General features: G+C 28.7%; 5 protein-coding genes across 9 annotated transcripts; 2 read left to right on the plus strand and 3 right to left on the minus strand.

Annotated features, from left to right (window-relative positions):
• Nucleotides 1-2605: 2605 nt before the first annotated feature.
• amrt (TM2 domain-containing protein 2 amaretto) lies at nt 2606-3360 on the plus strand. Its single transcript, XM_076395196.1, has one exon. The coding sequence runs from the start codon at nt 2758-2760 to the stop codon at nt 3286-3288; it is 531 nt and encodes a 176-aa protein (XP_076251311.1). The 5' UTR covers nt 2606-2757; the 3' UTR covers nt 3289-3360.
• Nucleotides 3361-3892: 532 nt separating this feature from the next.
• On the plus strand, nt 3893-4983 carry RpS30 (Ribosomal protein S30). Of its 2 annotated transcripts, none has more exons than XM_076395204.1 (4): nt 3893-3961; nt 4159-4241; nt 4398-4563; nt 4779-4983. In XM_076395204.1, the coding sequence occupies exons 2-4, from the start codon at nt 4167-4169 to the stop codon at nt 4940-4942; spliced, it is 405 nt and encodes a 134-aa protein (XP_076251319.1). In that variant the 5' UTR covers nt 3893-3961; nt 4159-4166; the 3' UTR covers nt 4943-4983. The 2 variants fall into 2 exon arrangements, with proteins under 2 accessions (XP_076251319.1, XP_076251320.1); XM_076395205.1 differs by having other exon boundaries at nt 3911-4006.
• Cdk8 (Cyclin-dependent kinase 8) lies at nt 4978-7694 on the minus strand. The gene is made up of 6 exons (XM_076395197.1): nt 7333-7694; nt 6824-7265; nt 6556-6769; nt 6097-6278; nt 5812-6044; nt 4978-5753 (listed from the first exon to the last, which is right to left on the minus strand). Exons 1-6 carry the CDS (start codon nt 7549-7551, stop codon nt 5655-5657), a joined length of 1389 nt encoding a protein of 462 aa, XP_076251312.1. The 5' UTR covers nt 7552-7694; the 3' UTR covers nt 4978-5654.
• A 542-nt stretch (nt 7695-8236) lies between these two features.
• On the minus strand, nt 8237-11702 carry LOC143190703 (uncharacterized). 2 transcript variants are annotated; one of them, XM_076395202.1, is made up of 5 exons: nt 11516-11702; nt 11284-11465; nt 11117-11194; nt 10866-11024; nt 8237-10799 (listed from the first exon to the last, which is right to left on the minus strand). In XM_076395202.1, the coding sequence occupies exons 1-5, from the start codon at nt 11538-11540 to the stop codon at nt 10617-10619; spliced, it is 627 nt and encodes a 208-aa protein (XP_076251317.1). In that variant the 5' UTR covers nt 11541-11702; the 3' UTR covers nt 8237-10616. The 2 variants fall into 2 exon arrangements, with proteins under 2 accessions (XP_076251317.1, XP_076251318.1); XM_076395203.1 differs by lacking the exon at nt 11117-11194 and having other exon boundaries at nt 11516-11686.
• An 824-nt stretch (nt 11703-12526) lies between these two features.
• LOC143190702 (arginine-hydroxylase NDUFAF5, mitochondrial) lies at nt 12527-14921 on the minus strand. 3 transcript variants are annotated; one of them, XM_076395198.1, is made up of 6 exons: nt 14087-14921; nt 13664-14036; nt 13460-13611; nt 13068-13407; nt 12867-13009; nt 12527-12813 (listed from the first exon to the last, which is right to left on the minus strand). In XM_076395198.1, the coding sequence occupies exons 2-6, from the start codon at nt 13935-13937 to the stop codon at nt 12676-12678; spliced, it is 1047 nt and encodes a 348-aa protein (XP_076251313.1). In that variant the 5' UTR covers nt 13938-14036; nt 14087-14921; the 3' UTR covers nt 12527-12675. The 3 variants fall into 3 exon arrangements, with proteins under 3 accessions (XP_076251313.1, XP_076251314.1, XP_076251315.1); XM_076395199.1 differs by having other exon boundaries at nt 13664-14030; nt 14087-14813; XM_076395200.1 differs by having other exon boundaries at nt 14690-14788.
• Nucleotides 14922-16895: the final 1974 nt, after the last annotated feature.

Genomic DNA, 16895 nt, shown 5'->3' on the forward strand with positions numbered 1-16895 from the left:
ACAAATGTTTAGTCTTATGAATACATCGGAATTTTAATCACTATTGGACAGAATTCCATTTTGTTAACATTCCAGAACTAATGACAATCCACGATATTTTCTTCTTGAAATCTTTTTACTATCTATTTCTCTGTCTATTAGTGTTAGTTCTCCACCTCTCATTCATTTAATATCATCCCTTATCTTCAAACCATCCCAAACTGAAATTTCGAATAAAAAGACATTTTAATAAATAAATAAATACATGTTGACTATATTTTTGAAACTATTGACCATAAAAAGTAATTAAATTTCACTTTATTTAATATAATAATTACACATATTTTTTTAAGTGTACATAATAAATGTAAAAAACTTTCAAATGGATTTTCCATTGACGTAACTAACCAGGAAAGGATACTTTTCCTTAGAATATTGCATCATATCACAAATCTAGAATTATATATGTTATTTTAAATCCTTATATTTAAACAAATAACAAAATCCTTGGCGATATTTTTATTGTATTGTCAGCAAAAATCAAGTTATTTCTCGATCAAACCTCGTATAATAAAACTATAATTACAAATTGAAATGCCTATTGAACGTACAATTAAATTTAAGTATCCTTTAAAATCGTTTTGTGACTAAGTGTTTTTTTTTTCAAAATATTACAGATGTTATAAGATGCAAGAATACGATGTTATTGCATCATGATGACGATGATTCAACCGTAAAACAATAAAAACGTAAAGTGCGATATTCCGGTCACTTTTATTTTGTTACTGATTCCGATCGAATTACCCAATTGGTTTAGCTTCGCTTAAAATTAACAGTTTTCCAATATATTTGATACTTTTGAACTGGCATTGACCACTAATTTTTCATATCAATTGTCATTTTCTTCATTAACTTTCAAGTTAACTATTCAATTTTTAAATAGGTAATTTAAAAACTGCTAAAAAAAATTCGGAGAATCAATAGTAGATGTATATAAAAAATATATACACTAATATACATTAATAATTATGACACCGGAAGGAACTCAAAAAGACATAAAAATAATGAGGAGAATACCTAAATTAAGAAATGAAAAGTTATTGTTATTTACGACGCATGTCAAATGTAGATAGACATTAAAAAAACAATTTTAAAATATGTACATCATGACAAAAGGCAACTTAAGAACGACATCTATTATTTCCCATATCTGGTAAGTGTTATATCAAAATTTACATATATTTTAACTAATGTTTTTAATGTTTCCAACAAATGTTTTCCTAATATATTTTTTTAAATTTTTCTTCGATAATATGGTTTAAACTTGCAATCTCCCAAATACACAATGTATTTGAAAATATACTGTTATCAATACATTAAGTATATAATGAGTTTATCGTTTATGTCGGTGATGCATATAACTGTTCATATTCAGAGGAATTTGACAATGAATATTTGAATAAATATACAGTGCACTAGAATCATAATATGTTTCTATCAGTTAATAATTTCACAATACTATTAATGAATATATTATATACAGGTTTCCTTCTATAATAGGAATAAACGTAAATTTTACTTAAAATGAAATTCGAATATATTAAAAACAATATACACACTATAATAGATTGAATTTTAAATAAAACAGTAATCTGTAACGTTTACGTTAAACTCGAATAGATGGCGCATGGATATAAATTAAACATAGGGTTGGATCCAATATTTGGATATTAACTGTTTTTTTTTATCCAAAGAATTTGTTCTAATATTTTATTTCTTACTATTTTTCTAGTCATTGCTTTTTCTCTTCTTACTCTTTTTCTCATATATGAACATGTAGATATCTTAAATGTATATAAAGATAGGTAAATATATATAGATTTATGCCTTGTTTGTAAAATAAAAAGCATGTTAATATAGTGACTTTCAGACCATCCTATTTCTAATGATTATTTATCGTTTTAATTGAGTAAAACGAAACAAATCTTAATTGATAAATAGTAAATTACTCAGTACAAACAAACTACATACAAAATAAAAATTAGTAACTGAAAACCACTGTAACTGTTACTATAGCAACTAATTTTTATTCTTCTGATTAAGTCTAGTTTTTTTTCAAGTTTGTTGAAGCCATCAGAGTTTTTCATTAGATATTATAAATAAAAAATCATTTTTTTAGAAATAACTGTAATAGAGTAAAGAGTATTTCAATTGTCTACTTTTTAAATAATGAATGTTCCTATAATTTCTATTCGATAATTCCCACCGCTATAAGTAAACGTAAATGATGGGATGTAGACGCCGCAGTAAAAAATATCGATGAATCGATGTACAGAAAAATCGATACAATAGAGAAATTTAACAAAAACATCTATAAAGATATAATGTAAAATTATTTATAGTGAACCTATATTTTCATAACACCTTATTTTTATTAAGTACCCAAATGTACCAAAAAAGAATCCAATTAAATATTAAATTTAAGTACCAATTTTAAACGTTTTTAAAAATAAACATTTTAAAAATGTTTGGGAAGTATTCTCGATAAATATTGTCTATCAAATATTTCGGTATATCGATATTTTTTCGGCATTCCTTACTAACAGACAGCTGTTTGTTTTTCATATCTTTATAAGTTTTTTCTGTTTATGTATTTATAACCACAAAATACTGAAATACTATTCATTGGGTACTACCTATTCTGTGATTTATAATACAACATTGCAAAACGTAACTGCAGGGTAACTTTGTAAAAGATGATTACTGAAAATTGATATTATGTCTGCTGTAATCTTTCTAATACTGACTCTATCTGCATTTAAGTGCGAATCAACCAGTGAAAATCCGCAAAAGTTTAATCCTTTAGGTCCTTTAGTGAAATGTTCTTATCTATCTTGGGAGTTTATAGATTGCGATAATCCAGTTGATCACAAAGGAAACAAAACTGCTTTCGAAGATTTGGGCTATGGCTGTCTCAAATTTGGAGGGGTTAGATATGAAGACGTAGCAAGAACAAAAATAATTTGTAGGGCATTGGATAAAATAGAATGTTATGGAAATCGTACGTTTCTTAAAGATGGTGTACCTTGCATAAAATATTCAAATCATCACTTTACCACTACTTTATTATACAGTATATTGCTAGGATTCCTTGGTATGGATCGTTTTTGTCTAGGACAAACAGGAACAGCAGTGGGCAAATTGTTAACTCTCGGTGGTGTAGGGATATGGTGGATTTTAGACATTTTTTTGTTAGTTACAAATAATTTAATGCCAGAAGATGGTAGTAACTGGAATACTTATGTATAGTGTTTTTAAAAAATGTTAGATTTTTATTTCATACTAAACAGGACTATTTATATTAAAGTTATATAAATTTTCGTCAATTTGTTTTTGTTTTGACCCATTTTCAAAATTATAAAGTGCCTATAATGTATTTTTCACCTAGTCATTTATTAATAAAGATGTTATCACTCTGGTTATAATACAAATGTTACAAAGCGCCCTAATAATAACTATTTGGAATCGTTGAAAACAAAGGTTAAATTTGCAGCTATAAAGTATAATTAATAAATATTTATATAGACAGCGGCATAATACCGATTATAATAATTTTTTGCACTAATATATAATCATCCAACTTATTTTCTGGGCCGGAAAATAATAAAATCAATTAATCTATTACATTTTATTAAAGTTATTTCATGATAATTGAAATGCCATTCTGCAGTATTGACAAATAGAAATTGAACTAAAGATATGTATTAATTGCAGAAAATATCATTACATAAACTATTAATTTCTTAAAAATTTGTATTTATTAGAAAATATATTAAATTATCGATAATTTTATGACTACACTATCGATTTAGCCCATATAACTTTGAAGATTTCCGTTTCCTATATACTTGCGCATGCTCAAAGTATTTTCGGTTTGTCAGCTCTACAGTTCTTTCTTTTTTGACGTTCGTGTGTGCTAAAGGTATTAAATTTTTTTTGATATTTTAAAAGTTTTTTGGTGTCACAAGTAAGAATATCTTAATTCTACATAAATATCTATAGTTGCCGATTTCATTTTTATCAGTAGTAATCTATAAAAATTGTTTATAAGCTGGAACAATTGATATTTCATAAAATATAGTTCACATGTGGTTTTTCTAACTAATTATTTTTCTATAGCATTCAAAATGCAGTTGTGTTTCCGTGGTCAATCTACCCATGTTCTGGAATGCCAGGGTTCCGAAACTATTGGAGAAATCAAGGTAAATATATGTATAGTCCTTAGAGGTTATATTACTTTGTGAAAAATATTATTTGAGTTACTGAGTGGAGGGAGGATGATAAGTTTTAACGCAATAGCGATAACAGTATTATTTTGGTGTATTCGGTGTTTCTTTATACTTAAAATTCTTTTTCAGCAACAAATTGCTTCACTGGAGGGCCTTAAAGTTTCAGATATCCTTTTATATGCTGCTGGTTGTCCAGTCTCTGATGATAGTTCTGTTTCTGCATTCGAACAAACTGATATTGAATTGACTGTTGGTTTACCTGGTGGTAAAGTTCATGGATCCTTGGCTCGTGCTGGTATGTACTACTAAGTTTTCAAATTATTTGTAATGCAAGCAACAGCAGATTTTTAGTGGTTTTTAACTAAAGACCTTCCTGATACTTGCTATAACATCCTTGAGCTGTTTGAAGTTGTTTGGGAATCATTTTCAAGCAATTATAGAAAGTGTCACACATTACAAATTTAACTTTTTCATAATTGTACAATAATTAACACCATTAAATGTAATTAGGTAAAGTAAAGGGTCAAACACCCAAAGTTGAGAAACAAGAGAAGAAAAAGAAGAAGACCGGCAGGGCTAAAAGGCGCATTCAGTACAATAGAAGGTTTGTCAACGTTGTAGCATCCTTTGGACGCAGACGAGGACCAAATTCCAACTCTGCTGCTGCTTCTTAAATTTGTACATTATTTTCAAAATAAACTAAAATATATATGTATTTTTCAGTTTTTATTGTTTCCCATGTAATGATATAAATAAAGTTAGGTCTGAATCAATAACAAAAGTTTTGACTATTTTCAGTTTTACAATATTGTTTAAATGCAGCCACAATTATGTGGAATAAATAAATCTGGTTTTTTAATGAATATTTGACATTACCGGGATGTATAATTGGCTTTGCAAATAAAATCTTCCAAACACAAAGGATAAAGTTATTTTGGATCTTTTTGGACGAATAGTTATATTTTCATAAACATGTTTTATATATCAGCATTAATAGTTATTCCAAGATTAAAAAGCAGCCAGAAGAATCAAGAAGCATAATAATTAAATAATTGTCAACATAGTATATTTTAGATCTGAAGATAGTTATGTTATTTGAAAATGAATTGAGCTTTATTAATTTATTGCTGTCTTTTAATTAGCAGTAACAATATAAAACAAATGAAAATGACAGATAATCTTGCCAGAAAAAATAAAAGAAACTAACAGAATATACATAACATAAATAGAGCAACAATAAAATATTTATTTTAAAAACTACAAATAATTAATAATTGCTACTTGGATCATTTATTTGTATAGTGAAATGAGACACATTCATTTTGATATACTTAATGATTACATATTTTTATGGAAGCTGATAATTCTATAAATATCTTATCTATGTTAAAATCTTTGCTGGAAGTTTTGTTGCTGTTGCTGTGTGTTACTATTATACATCATTTGTTGTTGATGGAACTCTTGTTGTTGGGACATCTGCATTGGCTGTAAATTAATGATAAACTAAAATAAAATAATTGAGTATAGTTCAGAGTTAATTAACCTGTGAATTAACTTGACCAGGATGACCTGGTGGTCCCGATAGTCTCACTCGTTTAGCAGGATGATTGTCCTGTTGATTGGATTGTTGTTGTTGCTGTTGCTGGTTTTGTTGTTGGGACTGTTGTGGCTGAGGTTGCTGCTGTTGAGGCTGATTCTGTCTTTGTTTATTTTCGGATTTCTCTTCTTGATCATCATCGGTTAAAAACTCGCGTTTTGGATAAGGTATAGGACAACCTATCTCATCATAATATATACCAAAAAATATGTTTCCAAATGTTTGTATTACCTGCGAAAACATCTTGTGTTGGTAACGGATCCTCGGCAAAGTAGGGATCTTGCATAGCCTGCTCGGATGTGATTCTTTTATTAGGATCCATTAGCAACAGCTTTTGAAGTAAAGGAAATGCTTTACTATCAGGCTTAATCTTATGCCTATCCATGTACTTTACCAATGAGCAGTTGACATAACTAAAATAAATAATGTATTTCTAAGAGATGGTTTTAAAGTTACATATCATTATCAATGAAGTAATGAAATTGGAAAATAATTTTTTCATTACGAATTGTGTGAATCTGACAAATTCGACTCTTTACCTTCAAGCACTAAAGTGAAAAGCATTTTAGTTTGAAAGACATAAAAAAAACAAAAATACCTTGTATATAACTGATTATCAAAAAATGTAAGGAATAAGTGATTACCACAGCAAAAAAACTGAGGTAGTTGAGTAACACAATAAAATCTTACTTTGATTTTTTAAAGTCCTTCAACAGTGTGGGATGTTCAGGCATTTTTTTAATATCTTCCCAATCTTTCTCATGTGGAAAACCCATAACATTAAAAATTCGGTCGAGTTGGTCATGATGATATGGATTGCTAGTTTTAATATCTTCTTGGCGACAATGAAAAATTGGTTCTGAAGTTAGTAACTCAGCAAAAATACATCCAATAGCCCAGATGTCTGAAACAATGGAAATTAATAGATATAATTATAAAATCATACTAAATATTATACCTATAGCTTTAGTATAATGTCTGGCACCTAACAACAGTTCAGGAGCTCTGTACCAAAATGTTACCACAACTGGATCCAAATCAGCCAACGGTTTTAAAGGAGCATTAAATAACCTAGCAAATCCCATATCAGCAATTTTCACTCTACCCCTCTCAGGGCCTTCACCCATAACCAATATATTAGCTGGTTTTAAGTCCCTGTGCAGTACCCAGTTTGAATGTAGATAATGTATTCCATCAAGAATCTGATACAATAAAGATTTCACCATTCCCTTAGGCACCATGACAGGTTTCTTATTGGCTTTAGCAGCTCTATGAAACTTGATTATATGCCATAAATCATGTTCAGCAAAGTCAAACATAAGCCAGACCTTGCGATCATTATGTGACAGAAAAACTTTAACTAAGTTTATTACATTTGGGTGCTTCAATTCACGAAGCAACTAAAATTCGAAATAAAGAACAGTCACTAAAATTGCACATTATCTTTACTTAGAAAGAAATTCTTACTGCTATTTCTCGACATGCTGACATAGACAAGCCGGTACCCTCTATTTGTTTCAAGGCGTAGTCTCGATTATCCGAACCGTCTTTTCGTCTGCCCTTGTAAACGTGTCCATAGGTCCCTCTACCGACTTTACAACCCTCGTAGTCGAACAAATCTTCCACTTTTACCCTTTCATTTTGCGTTTTCACTTTAAATTCGTAATCCATCATAAATGCTGACATAATCTACTGTAAAGGTAACGAGAAAAAGTACTTCAAAAGAAGTACCTAAAATATTCGGAGTGTGTTGATATATTTCAAAAAGATGGGATTTTACTAAATATGTTTATTTACTTTTTGTATCGTATATAACCTAACTTTTAGATAATTCTTCTTTCGGAATTTAAATAATTTTTAAGATTTCTCAGCCAATTAGAAGGCTTTAAATTATTCTGAATTGCCAATAAATTTTTTTAATTTATAACTATTTCTGGAAATATTCAAACATAATAGTAATGTTGCTTATGTGTCGATTGCATACACCATATTCTTTTGATAAATATTTTATTAGTCTCTCTGATATTTCTTTACTAATAACTGTATTGTAATCATACATATTTTGAAGAGTTACAATAATTGAAAAGCAGAAACTGATATAGCAATTATTGTTTATGTATATTTAATTTAAATGTTTCATTATTTGAGATTAAAATTACCTGAGTTTAACACAAGAGTTTGCGCTCAGAATGAAATAATTAATACTTGTAAAACAAATATGAGAAAAATGGCATTTATGCCGAAAACGTGGATTACTTGATTCACATTCGTAAAATATGAATTACATTAGCTTTGTTTCCTATATTGTACTTATACTAGTATGTCATGAACCATAATCAGATACAAAGTATTATTAGGAATGAAACTAAAATTAAACCAAAAAATTTATTGAACTCATTTATATATAGTTGTATCAAGTTACGTACTATTTTGAATCACAATTATTCAATAATAGGGTAAGAATATTATAAATACTATAAAATGTACCATTGTTACTACAGAACATGAACACAGAATGAAAAACGAAACTATTTGAAAATATTAATTTTTAAGAATGTTTTTATAAATATTACAAGGATAAGGCTATTTCTTTCCTAACAAACTAAACCAGATACCACATTAACAGAAATGATAAAACTCTGAACACGTTTCATGATTTATAAATCTAGAACAAAGACTATATATATGTAATTAAAGCTCCATTTTATATAAAGCCAATATAAGTTGAGCTGTTATAACCACTTCTGCTTTGACTAATTCATCATATATTATGGTTCACATTCAATCCATAAGTTTTCTAAATATAAACGCGTAAAATATAGTATACGATTTCATATGGTTGAAAATATATGAATGTTTTTCACTTGTACTAAATATGTGACCTCGATAATCTTTAAATGCAGCAACAATTCCTTAAAATTTCTTATTAATATTTGTAAATAAAAAAGAGAATATCCTAAATGTACCATAGAAAATAACAGATAAAAATAAATAAGTCTTATATACAGAAACAGTCTAAATCGTTTAACTAATAAGTTACATAAAAATAGGTTCTTAGCATCTTTGATACCATTATCACAATAAAGAATTTATAGTAACAGTAGGCGTTTGCAAAAACAGCCATTTTTTGGTAATAATATCACCATATTTTATGTTCCGCCACCATTTTTGTTCGTGACAATTGAAAACAACTGAAAGCTCCTATACTCTTTTTTTATATCAAAATAAATAACTGACAGGTGATCAAATAAATAACTGACAGGTGATCAAACAACGTGCTAAATACGCTTAATTTATAAGGTTAAGGTAAAATACTAAAACTACAAGTAAAATAATTCCGTTGAAATAAAAATTTCTTAAAGTAGGCATTCTAAAAAATGTTTATAAAATAATCTGAATAAAACTCGTTAAAACTCCATAACTTTATAACAAATGAATTAAATTACTCTTTTTATAAAAAATACTAACAATAACTGAAAATTAAAAAGGAAAAATAGATATTTATTGTTTGTCCTACTTCATTTATCGTTAAATAGCGACCTAAGACATGAACATTTACGATCCCGATTATAGGAACTAATCCAATGCTGTTTTGCAAAACCTTGAGAAAATTAGACTTGATAAACCTATAAAGGACTTAAGTAACAAATAAATATAAATAAAGGCATTTAAACTATATTTAATAAAAATATTGTAGTTTATTGGTTGATATTGCCGGTTTTATCTATATATATCGGTTTTATTTATATCTATAATTAGTTCACTTCTTTAAAAGAACTGAAAACGAATGTTTATTTGATAAACTAAGATTCGAAATTTCGAAGTAATTGGAAACAGATATAACACCAGCAAGATCAACGAATATAATAAACCAACGAAGCTCGTTTTTTTTTTAAATTTAATTTTAAATCAACAATCATTTAACGAAAGTTGAACATCAGTAATTTCGGTTACACCTAAACTATTTACGTTTAATTCCCACCTTAAACATTACTCTGGAATGTCAAAATATTCTGTCAAGTTCAGTTGCCCAAATTAACTGACAGAAGATGAAATTTGTTAAATCCGAATAATTTATCCAGCTAAAGTATTATCATGAATTTTAAAGTGTTTATGAACGTATATTAATGAAACTCATGAAAGATCCATACTTTTTATGACAAGCGAATTAAATTACCTTTGGGAGAGTTGTTGACAATTGAGTCAATATCAAACTTAAGAAAAATTTAAAGTATAGAGTTAAAATAATTTAAAGTCGACATGAATATATACTACCGAAAATAGATACAACTTATTTAATAAATCGATTAGCTCTTTGGCAAGCAAAAAAAAACTAACAGAACTGCAATAACAACGAAGGTAATAAGATCACTGTTTCTTTTTTATTTTCAAAAGATTCAATTTTGAACTAACAATTCTTTAATCAAAGTTAAATTTTAATAACTTTTTATACCTAAGCTGTATTATGTTCAATTCCCATCTTATATGTAACTCTGGAACATGTAAACCCTCAAATCATTATAGTCTAGGAATTAAATAACTAGGATAAAACATTCAACTTTGAGTAGGTAACATTAGTTTTAGAGAACGGAATATTAAAATGTGATTAAATTCGTTTCTGAAATTAACTTGTTGAACACTAAGAATATATAGTTTCGTACTCACAACTCTTAATGTATGACTAGAAATATTTTTCTCATAGATATATCACTATATACTTCGGAATGTATTTGGGGGAATGTAGAATACATTCAATCTTCTCCCATTAGACGGATGTTATCTTCAGCTGATGATCGTAAAGAACTACTCGTTAGTAAGGAGAATTTATCATGGTAATATAGGGCTTTGAATGACTTCAAGGGTGATGTATCTTGACCATCCCAGCTAGAGTGCTTCGGTTTTAATTCAGCTGATTTTGATTTCTCTTTGGTGCTCTAAAATGAAGGGTATTCATAATAATTTAAGAATATTTCAATTAGAAAAATCTATAAGATACTTACATTTACTTCAACCTGCAATGTATCATCCATATCACCTGGAAACTGGAAAGCTCTAAAATTAGGTGACCGGGGCCAATTTACAGGTGGTGGGCTTCGAATCATATGTTCATGCATCTCAGGTAGGGACATGGGATCAATATCCAAGTCTATGGACAATTCCTGTTGCAAATAGAACAAATATTTAATGACATTTACACTGTTTGTAATGTATGTTACAACATCTAATAAATAATTTGGACAAAACATTCTACCTTTGACATTAAAGTTGCATTATCAGATTCTTCTTCTAAATTAGTGTCCAAAAGGCTTTCCCTACTGGCTATTAATTGCTAAAATTATTTATTAAAAAATGAGTGATCAAAAAGCCATCAATTATGATAACCAAAAAAAAACTGCGAGATAAAATGCTATTCAGTACCTGTATAAAAGGATTATCTTGTCTAGAAGCCTTTAAATGTTCCATATCTTGATCAATATTTCTAATTCTACCGGGGGTTAGAGTCAAAGTGGACACAGCGGGAGATGCTGGGCAACTTACGGGCAGATTAAGATAGTAATCGACACCAGATACGCTCAGCGTTGATCTGGCGCGTCCAATATCTAAACATTCATATAGTTGTAAGGCTGAAATTGATAAATAAAAATCTTACCTTTCTTATGTCGGTTACAGTCCATTATTAATACTAGTTAAATTCATGAGATCTTATTAACTACAGTCTTGTACATTTAACAAATATTTGGTATTACTTGGATTTCCATTTTATATCAATTCAGGTACTTAAAAAATCCTTTGTATCTTGACAAGCGTCTGTTTAAGTCAAACAGCTGTTTGTGAGGAAAAGACAGAAAACTTCAGACAAATAGCATTATGATTGGTTTAAAATGAGCATACCCATGTCAAAAATATTGACATTTGACAATGCCTATCACGTGATATTATTTACATATGATTAAAAGTACATTTATGAGCCTGAGCATTTTGAAAATTGTTTATATTTTAGATTGTTATTGATTGAGTTTAGATTGTAACCGCATATATTGTTATTTTATTTGATAGAATTATGATGTTACTAGTAGACATAATAATTTCTGTTAGAACTAAAATGTACATTTGATTATTTTGAAGGAAGTTAATATTTTTATTTCCTTGAATAGATCAACAAGCGATGCAAAAGCACTGCATACTAGCACAATTGAATTAATTAATTGAAAAGGTTAAAACTCTCTCAAGAAATATAAACTATAAAAAAACAGATCAAAATTTCAAACAAATGGCAATAATATACACTGATCACTACAAATTACAAATCAAACACACGTTCCTTAAATATCACATTATTAATAAAACTTACTTATGAAAGTTTATTAATCAAATAATAAAAGTAACTGATTATATTAATATTTTACATTATTAGCAATTTATTTTAATAAGTAATTGGTAGGTTTAACCTATCTTATAGTGACGACAAAAAGGTAAATTTAATAATTATAATCTAGTATAATAAATAATAGTATATATCTCGATAAACTGGCAATACCATCACGGTCAAAGGGTTAGATTAGACATTTTTATTCTGATGTATATTTTTGTATATATAGTGTTAAACATTAACAGTAAAAATATATGCATTAATATTACAGCCCAAATGAAACAGAAGCCATTTGACGACCAGTATTTTATTAACAGATAACTATTTTCTACAAAATACGTAAATATGGCCAAAAAAATACATTATTTCAAAACAACCACGCATAAAACATTCCAGTCAGTCGATAAGTAGGGTAATAACAAAAACCAACAACGATTCCTTCACGAGTCTTTAACGGTTTTAACTTCTTTGATGATTTCATCCAATTTGTATAAATCTTTTAACGAAACTTCGCCGGTACCTCTCTTAATTGGTCGGGGTTGTTTCGGGTGAGGTTTCCAACCCAACATATTGATTATCTATTAAGAGTATTTGTTATTAGTCATTCAATAGCTGCAAAAAATCTAGATACCTGAAATGTCGCGGGGACAGTCATTTTCCCGGTTTCTGGATTCGTTTTCCCGTACAGTTGTTCGTAGATTGCAGCTGCAGCAAATTGAACATCACGTTGTAGATGCAATGAGCGATTTATGGCGGCGTTGCTTTCAGCCATTCCTGTAAAGTTTTAATTTTTTTTGACGTTCGTTTATTTTGATTATGAAGTGTTGCCTACCTTTCAAGTCCCACATCAGTTCAAACATTGTAGGATAATGAACAACAATCTCATCTGTATCGATAGTAAGCATAGTAAACCCAGCATTGGTCAATAAGCTACCTATATCTCTAACTTCTGTAAAAGGAGATATGTGCGGTGATAATCCGCCTTTCCTCTCCATTTCAGCTAATTGAAGAGATGAACGAAGCTCATATAGTGTATCACCACCAAAAACTGAGGCTAGGAACACACCATCTTCTTTCAAACTCTCCAGAATTCTTTTGAATGCCATGGGCAAATCATTTACCCAATGCAAACTGAGGCACGATATAATTAAATCTAATGAATTTGGTTCGAACTGAAATCATGTTCAATAGTTAGGTCTAGAAATCAATTTTAACAAAGCCTACCTCAATATTTTCTTCATCCAAAATTTGTTTCTTTATTTTTATACCGTCCATTATGGGAATAGTATCCAGATTTTTTTGACTTACATCACACAATATCAACTCTTCTACCGATTCCGGCGATATATGTTTGGAGACATATCCTCTATTACATCCTGCAATAAACTGATTGAATATCGAGTATATTGATGTGCGATTGTAACAAACCAATGTCAGCTGCCAACTTGAATTTTCTCTTGATATCGAATACTCTATCTGCCAAGCGAAACCCAATTTCATCTTTCAGGTAATCGTACAGATTTACGTCTTCAGCTATTGCGGCTCTTTGACGCTGCAGCTTCTTGGTGTTTCTATCAAAGATGTTAATCGAGCCCCCGTCATTTTTTATTTTCGTATTCACACGAGACGTTGAGATCGCTCTGAGAGTTGTTTTTTTGCAAATATGACGCAAACTGGGCATTAAAACATTAGAATACATCATTCGAGTTGTTAAAATTGCAGTTCATTATAAGATGGATACAAGCTCCAAAACATATTAAGGCACAATAATACGCTAACACTATATTGGTAGAGCCTGAAACTATAAACAAAATAAAAGTAATTCTGTTTCTAAATTAAACATAACCCTACCGATTTGACATACAAGGAGGTTTAACTTAACGTTAACTAAACGTCGGAGAACAAAAAAATAAAAAACACCTATCTGTTTATAGGCTTTTAATAAACAAACGCAATATTGTTTACTGTTATTAAATATATTTATGTACTCGATGTCGTAATATAATGTAATTAATATTAATAAAAATACGTTATTATTGTCCCATTAAATACTATTTTTATAATATGTTAATTTAAAAATTTATAATAGTTTAATTAATTGTTTATAAAACGTTATTTCTATAACGCGTTTTCCTAGTGGTTTAATAGAAGTTTATAAATAATTAAAATTTGTGATGAAAATATTAGTTTATACATTTAAACACATCAACTGTCGGTCAAGACAAACATATTGATTGAATTAAGAAAACCACAATGTTTATAGAACATAATAGAATTCGATATGAAGCTAAATATATTGCGGTTTTCTTTATTGTGATACACGTCTTGTCTATAAATATTTATTTTCATTTGATCAATTAGAGTAATTAAGTTCATCTTATTTTCTACGTCACTATAGCTATAAACAATTTTTGAAAAAAATTGAAATTTGATTTTTTAAAGAATTCTTTTTACCAACGAGTGTTGAGCTGGACTAGATCTACTGTTTAACCTAGGTTCCGAATCACGATACTCGGTATTAAGCCTACGGAGTGTCCAGTGACCAACTTAGAAACCACCCCAGAAGACATCTGGTCTTACTCAAGTCTTGGTTACTGGCACAAAATATGTAGACTTGATTCAATGTTTTGAGGGTACTGGCATGACTAAGATAAACTACATTCATGCCTCAGCAGGATTCGAACCCGCGACTATCGCAAAAGTCTAGTCGGCCATTCGAACTTTTATTCAAATATTCAATTTTATCTATATTCATTTGTTGTTAAATAGTATTCATAGCATATAGTATTAGAAGTGACTAGATAACATCTATAATCTAGTAATTTCTTAACATAATTTTTGGAAAAACTAGAGTTAATTAATTCATTTGACAGGTTTCTCGATAGTGAATGTATGGTTGCCTAACGTGTGGTGACTATTTAAAATAGTATTCGGTAATCGTTTAATAGTATGCGATAATTCACTTATTCAATAAGGTTAGATGAAAATGGATGAAATCCAACAAAATAAAATCTACTTAAAATTTATTTATTCAAAGATGAGACTCTAATAAGTTGGTAAGTTAACTTATCACTTTTGACATTTCTTGAAGTATTCAATTTAAGAATTTATCTTTTTAATTTTTTCGCTTGAATATATATTTATTGAGGTAAATGTTTACTGTTAAGTTGAATCAAAAATCTTTTTAAACGCTATTGGTCTTCAACATGTTTATTCCATTACAGATTTCCACGATTCAGCATTTTTCTTAAGTAAAAGTATAATTAAAAGGTCCAAGTCGGGCTAGAAATCTGGGTATTTTAGAATTATCGATAATGACAGTTTATTGACACATAAATTTAACTACTAATGAAAATACAGTTTTAATGTTATGAGGTGAATTATATTTAAATACTTTAAAAAGCTTTAAACATTAAATGTTACCAGTATTAAATATTGTTATATCTTTAATTTCTACATTATTAATAAAAATATCTATAACAGAAAGTTCTGATTCAGGCCGATTACGTGACTGATATCGTGTATCGTTTTGTCAAGCAAGTTCGTGCCAATTTCTGCGAAGAAAGTGTTTTTTAAGATTTTAGAACGTACCTGAACCAGCTGCACCGCTTTAATTACAAACAATTTTGACAATAGTATTAATATTACTTAGACGGTATCTATTGCAATAAACACATTGTTTCTGTAGTTTAATGGAATTTATACTTGGAACGAAAGTACATTTGGTAATCTTTTGTTTTAAATTACAATATGTATCGATGTTGTGTATGTGTTTAATTCAGTTTTCATACAAATGGAAATTGAAGCGGAAATAAGCGGCATAGATTAAATCGCAGACAACTTGATAATGCACGATATATTAAATTATTCAATTATGTCTAATTTTGACTTTACTTTTGACACTTACTTGTATGACTGTATATCGTATTTGAATGAATTATACTATTCAAAAGTGAGAATGTCCTTAGTAGTGAATAAAACGAAATTAACTTTCAGAGAACATAAAACATCAAGTAAATGGAAACATTTTTTATGAGTAAAGTAATATAATGTTTAGGACAAAGGTGACGCGTGTGAAAGTTAAATATTTGGTTGGGATGTAATACTTTTTATTAATGTTTGGTTTGACTTAACTTGTTACATTTTTGCTAAAACATATAGAAGTTTTTGTTAAGAGCGCAATAAAGGACAACTTATATGCATTTTGGGGTAAAAGATATGAAAACCTCTGTTAAAATTATTTATAAATTATAATTTTTGAGATATGACAAACAGAAAACCAATTATTTTTTTAAATACAGTTGTTATTTGGAAAAAAATTAGATTGCATAAATATTATTATAATACCATTCGATACAACGCAAATTTCAGTATAATTCCCATAATTCTCTCTAACCTGTGATTGTATGGAACAATTTCATAGCAAATTTTATGGAAAAGTGCGATAATTTTTTAACTGTGGTAATATATTTTTGTTTGGAAGAAACGAAAATGTACGTTAAATTCTCCCAAAATTTATAATTATTAAGGAATGTGATTTTTTAATTTATTTTTGAAAATACGAGGGTAGTTTGACAAGTTAATGATTTCTTTTTTTAATTTTTTTTTTAAATCAGCACTCCAAAATCACTTTTTTCTATTTTTGCTAAAATTCGAGAAG

This window comes from Rhynchophorus ferrugineus, unplaced genomic scaffold (genome assembly GCF_030347505.1).
Source record: "Rhynchophorus ferrugineus isolate W39M unplaced genomic scaffold, kcgeb_rfMv2 rfM2, whole genome shotgun sequence".
In the NCBI taxonomy this organism is placed as follows: domain Eukaryota; kingdom Metazoa; phylum Arthropoda; class Insecta; order Coleoptera; family Curculionidae; genus Rhynchophorus; species Rhynchophorus ferrugineus.

Bases quoted from the DNA above. Each gene is read 5' to 3' on its own strand.
- LOC143190702 (XM_076395198.1), bottom strand. From the start codon at position 13,937: ATGATGTATTCTAATGTTTTAATGCCCAGTTTGCGTCATATTTGCAAA. The intron at 13,010-13,067 runs GTAGGCAACACT...AAAACTTTACAG, and splicing joins ACTGATGTGGGACTTGAAAG to GAATGGCTGAAAGCAACGCC. The intron at 12,814-12,866 runs GTATCTAGATTT...TACTCTTAATAG, and splicing joins CTGTCCCCGCGACATTTCAG to ATAATCAATATGTTGGGTTG.
- Cdk8 (XM_076395197.1), bottom strand. From the start codon at position 7,551: ATGTCAGCATTTATGATGGATTACGAATTTAAAGTGAAAACGCAAAAT. The intron at 6,279-6,555 runs GTAAGATTTTAT...TATTTATTTTAG, and splicing joins AAGGACTTTAAAAAATCAAA to TTATGTCAACTGCTCATTGG. The intron at 6,045-6,096 runs GTAATACAAACA...ATGATGAGATAG, and splicing joins AACACAAGATGTTTTCGCAG to GTTGTCCTATACCTTATCCA.
- LOC143190703 (XM_076395202.1), bottom strand. From the start codon at position 11,540: ATGGACTGTAACCGACATAAGAAAG. The intron at 11,025-11,116 runs GTAGAATGTTTT...TATTTGCAACAG, and splicing joins ATGCAACTTTAATGTCAAAG to GAATTGTCCATAGACTTGGA. The intron at 10,800-10,865 runs GTAAGTATCTTA...CCTTCATTTTAG, and splicing joins CATTGCAGGTTGAAGTAAAT to AGCACCAAAGAGAAATCAAA.
- amrt (XM_076395196.1), top strand. From the start codon at position 2,758: ATGTCTGCTGTAATCTTTCTAATACTGACTCTATCTGCATTTAAGTGC.
- RpS30 (XM_076395204.1), top strand. From the start codon at position 4,167: ATGCAGTTGTGTTTCCGTGGTCAATCTACCCATGTTCTGGAATGCCAG. The intron at 4,242-4,397 runs GTAAATATATGT...ATTCTTTTTCAG, and splicing joins AAACTATTGGAGAAATCAAG to CAACAAATTGCTTCACTGGA. The intron at 4,564-4,778 runs GTATGTACTACT...AAATGTAATTAG, and splicing joins TGGATCCTTGGCTCGTGCTG to GTAAAGTAAAGGGTCAAACA.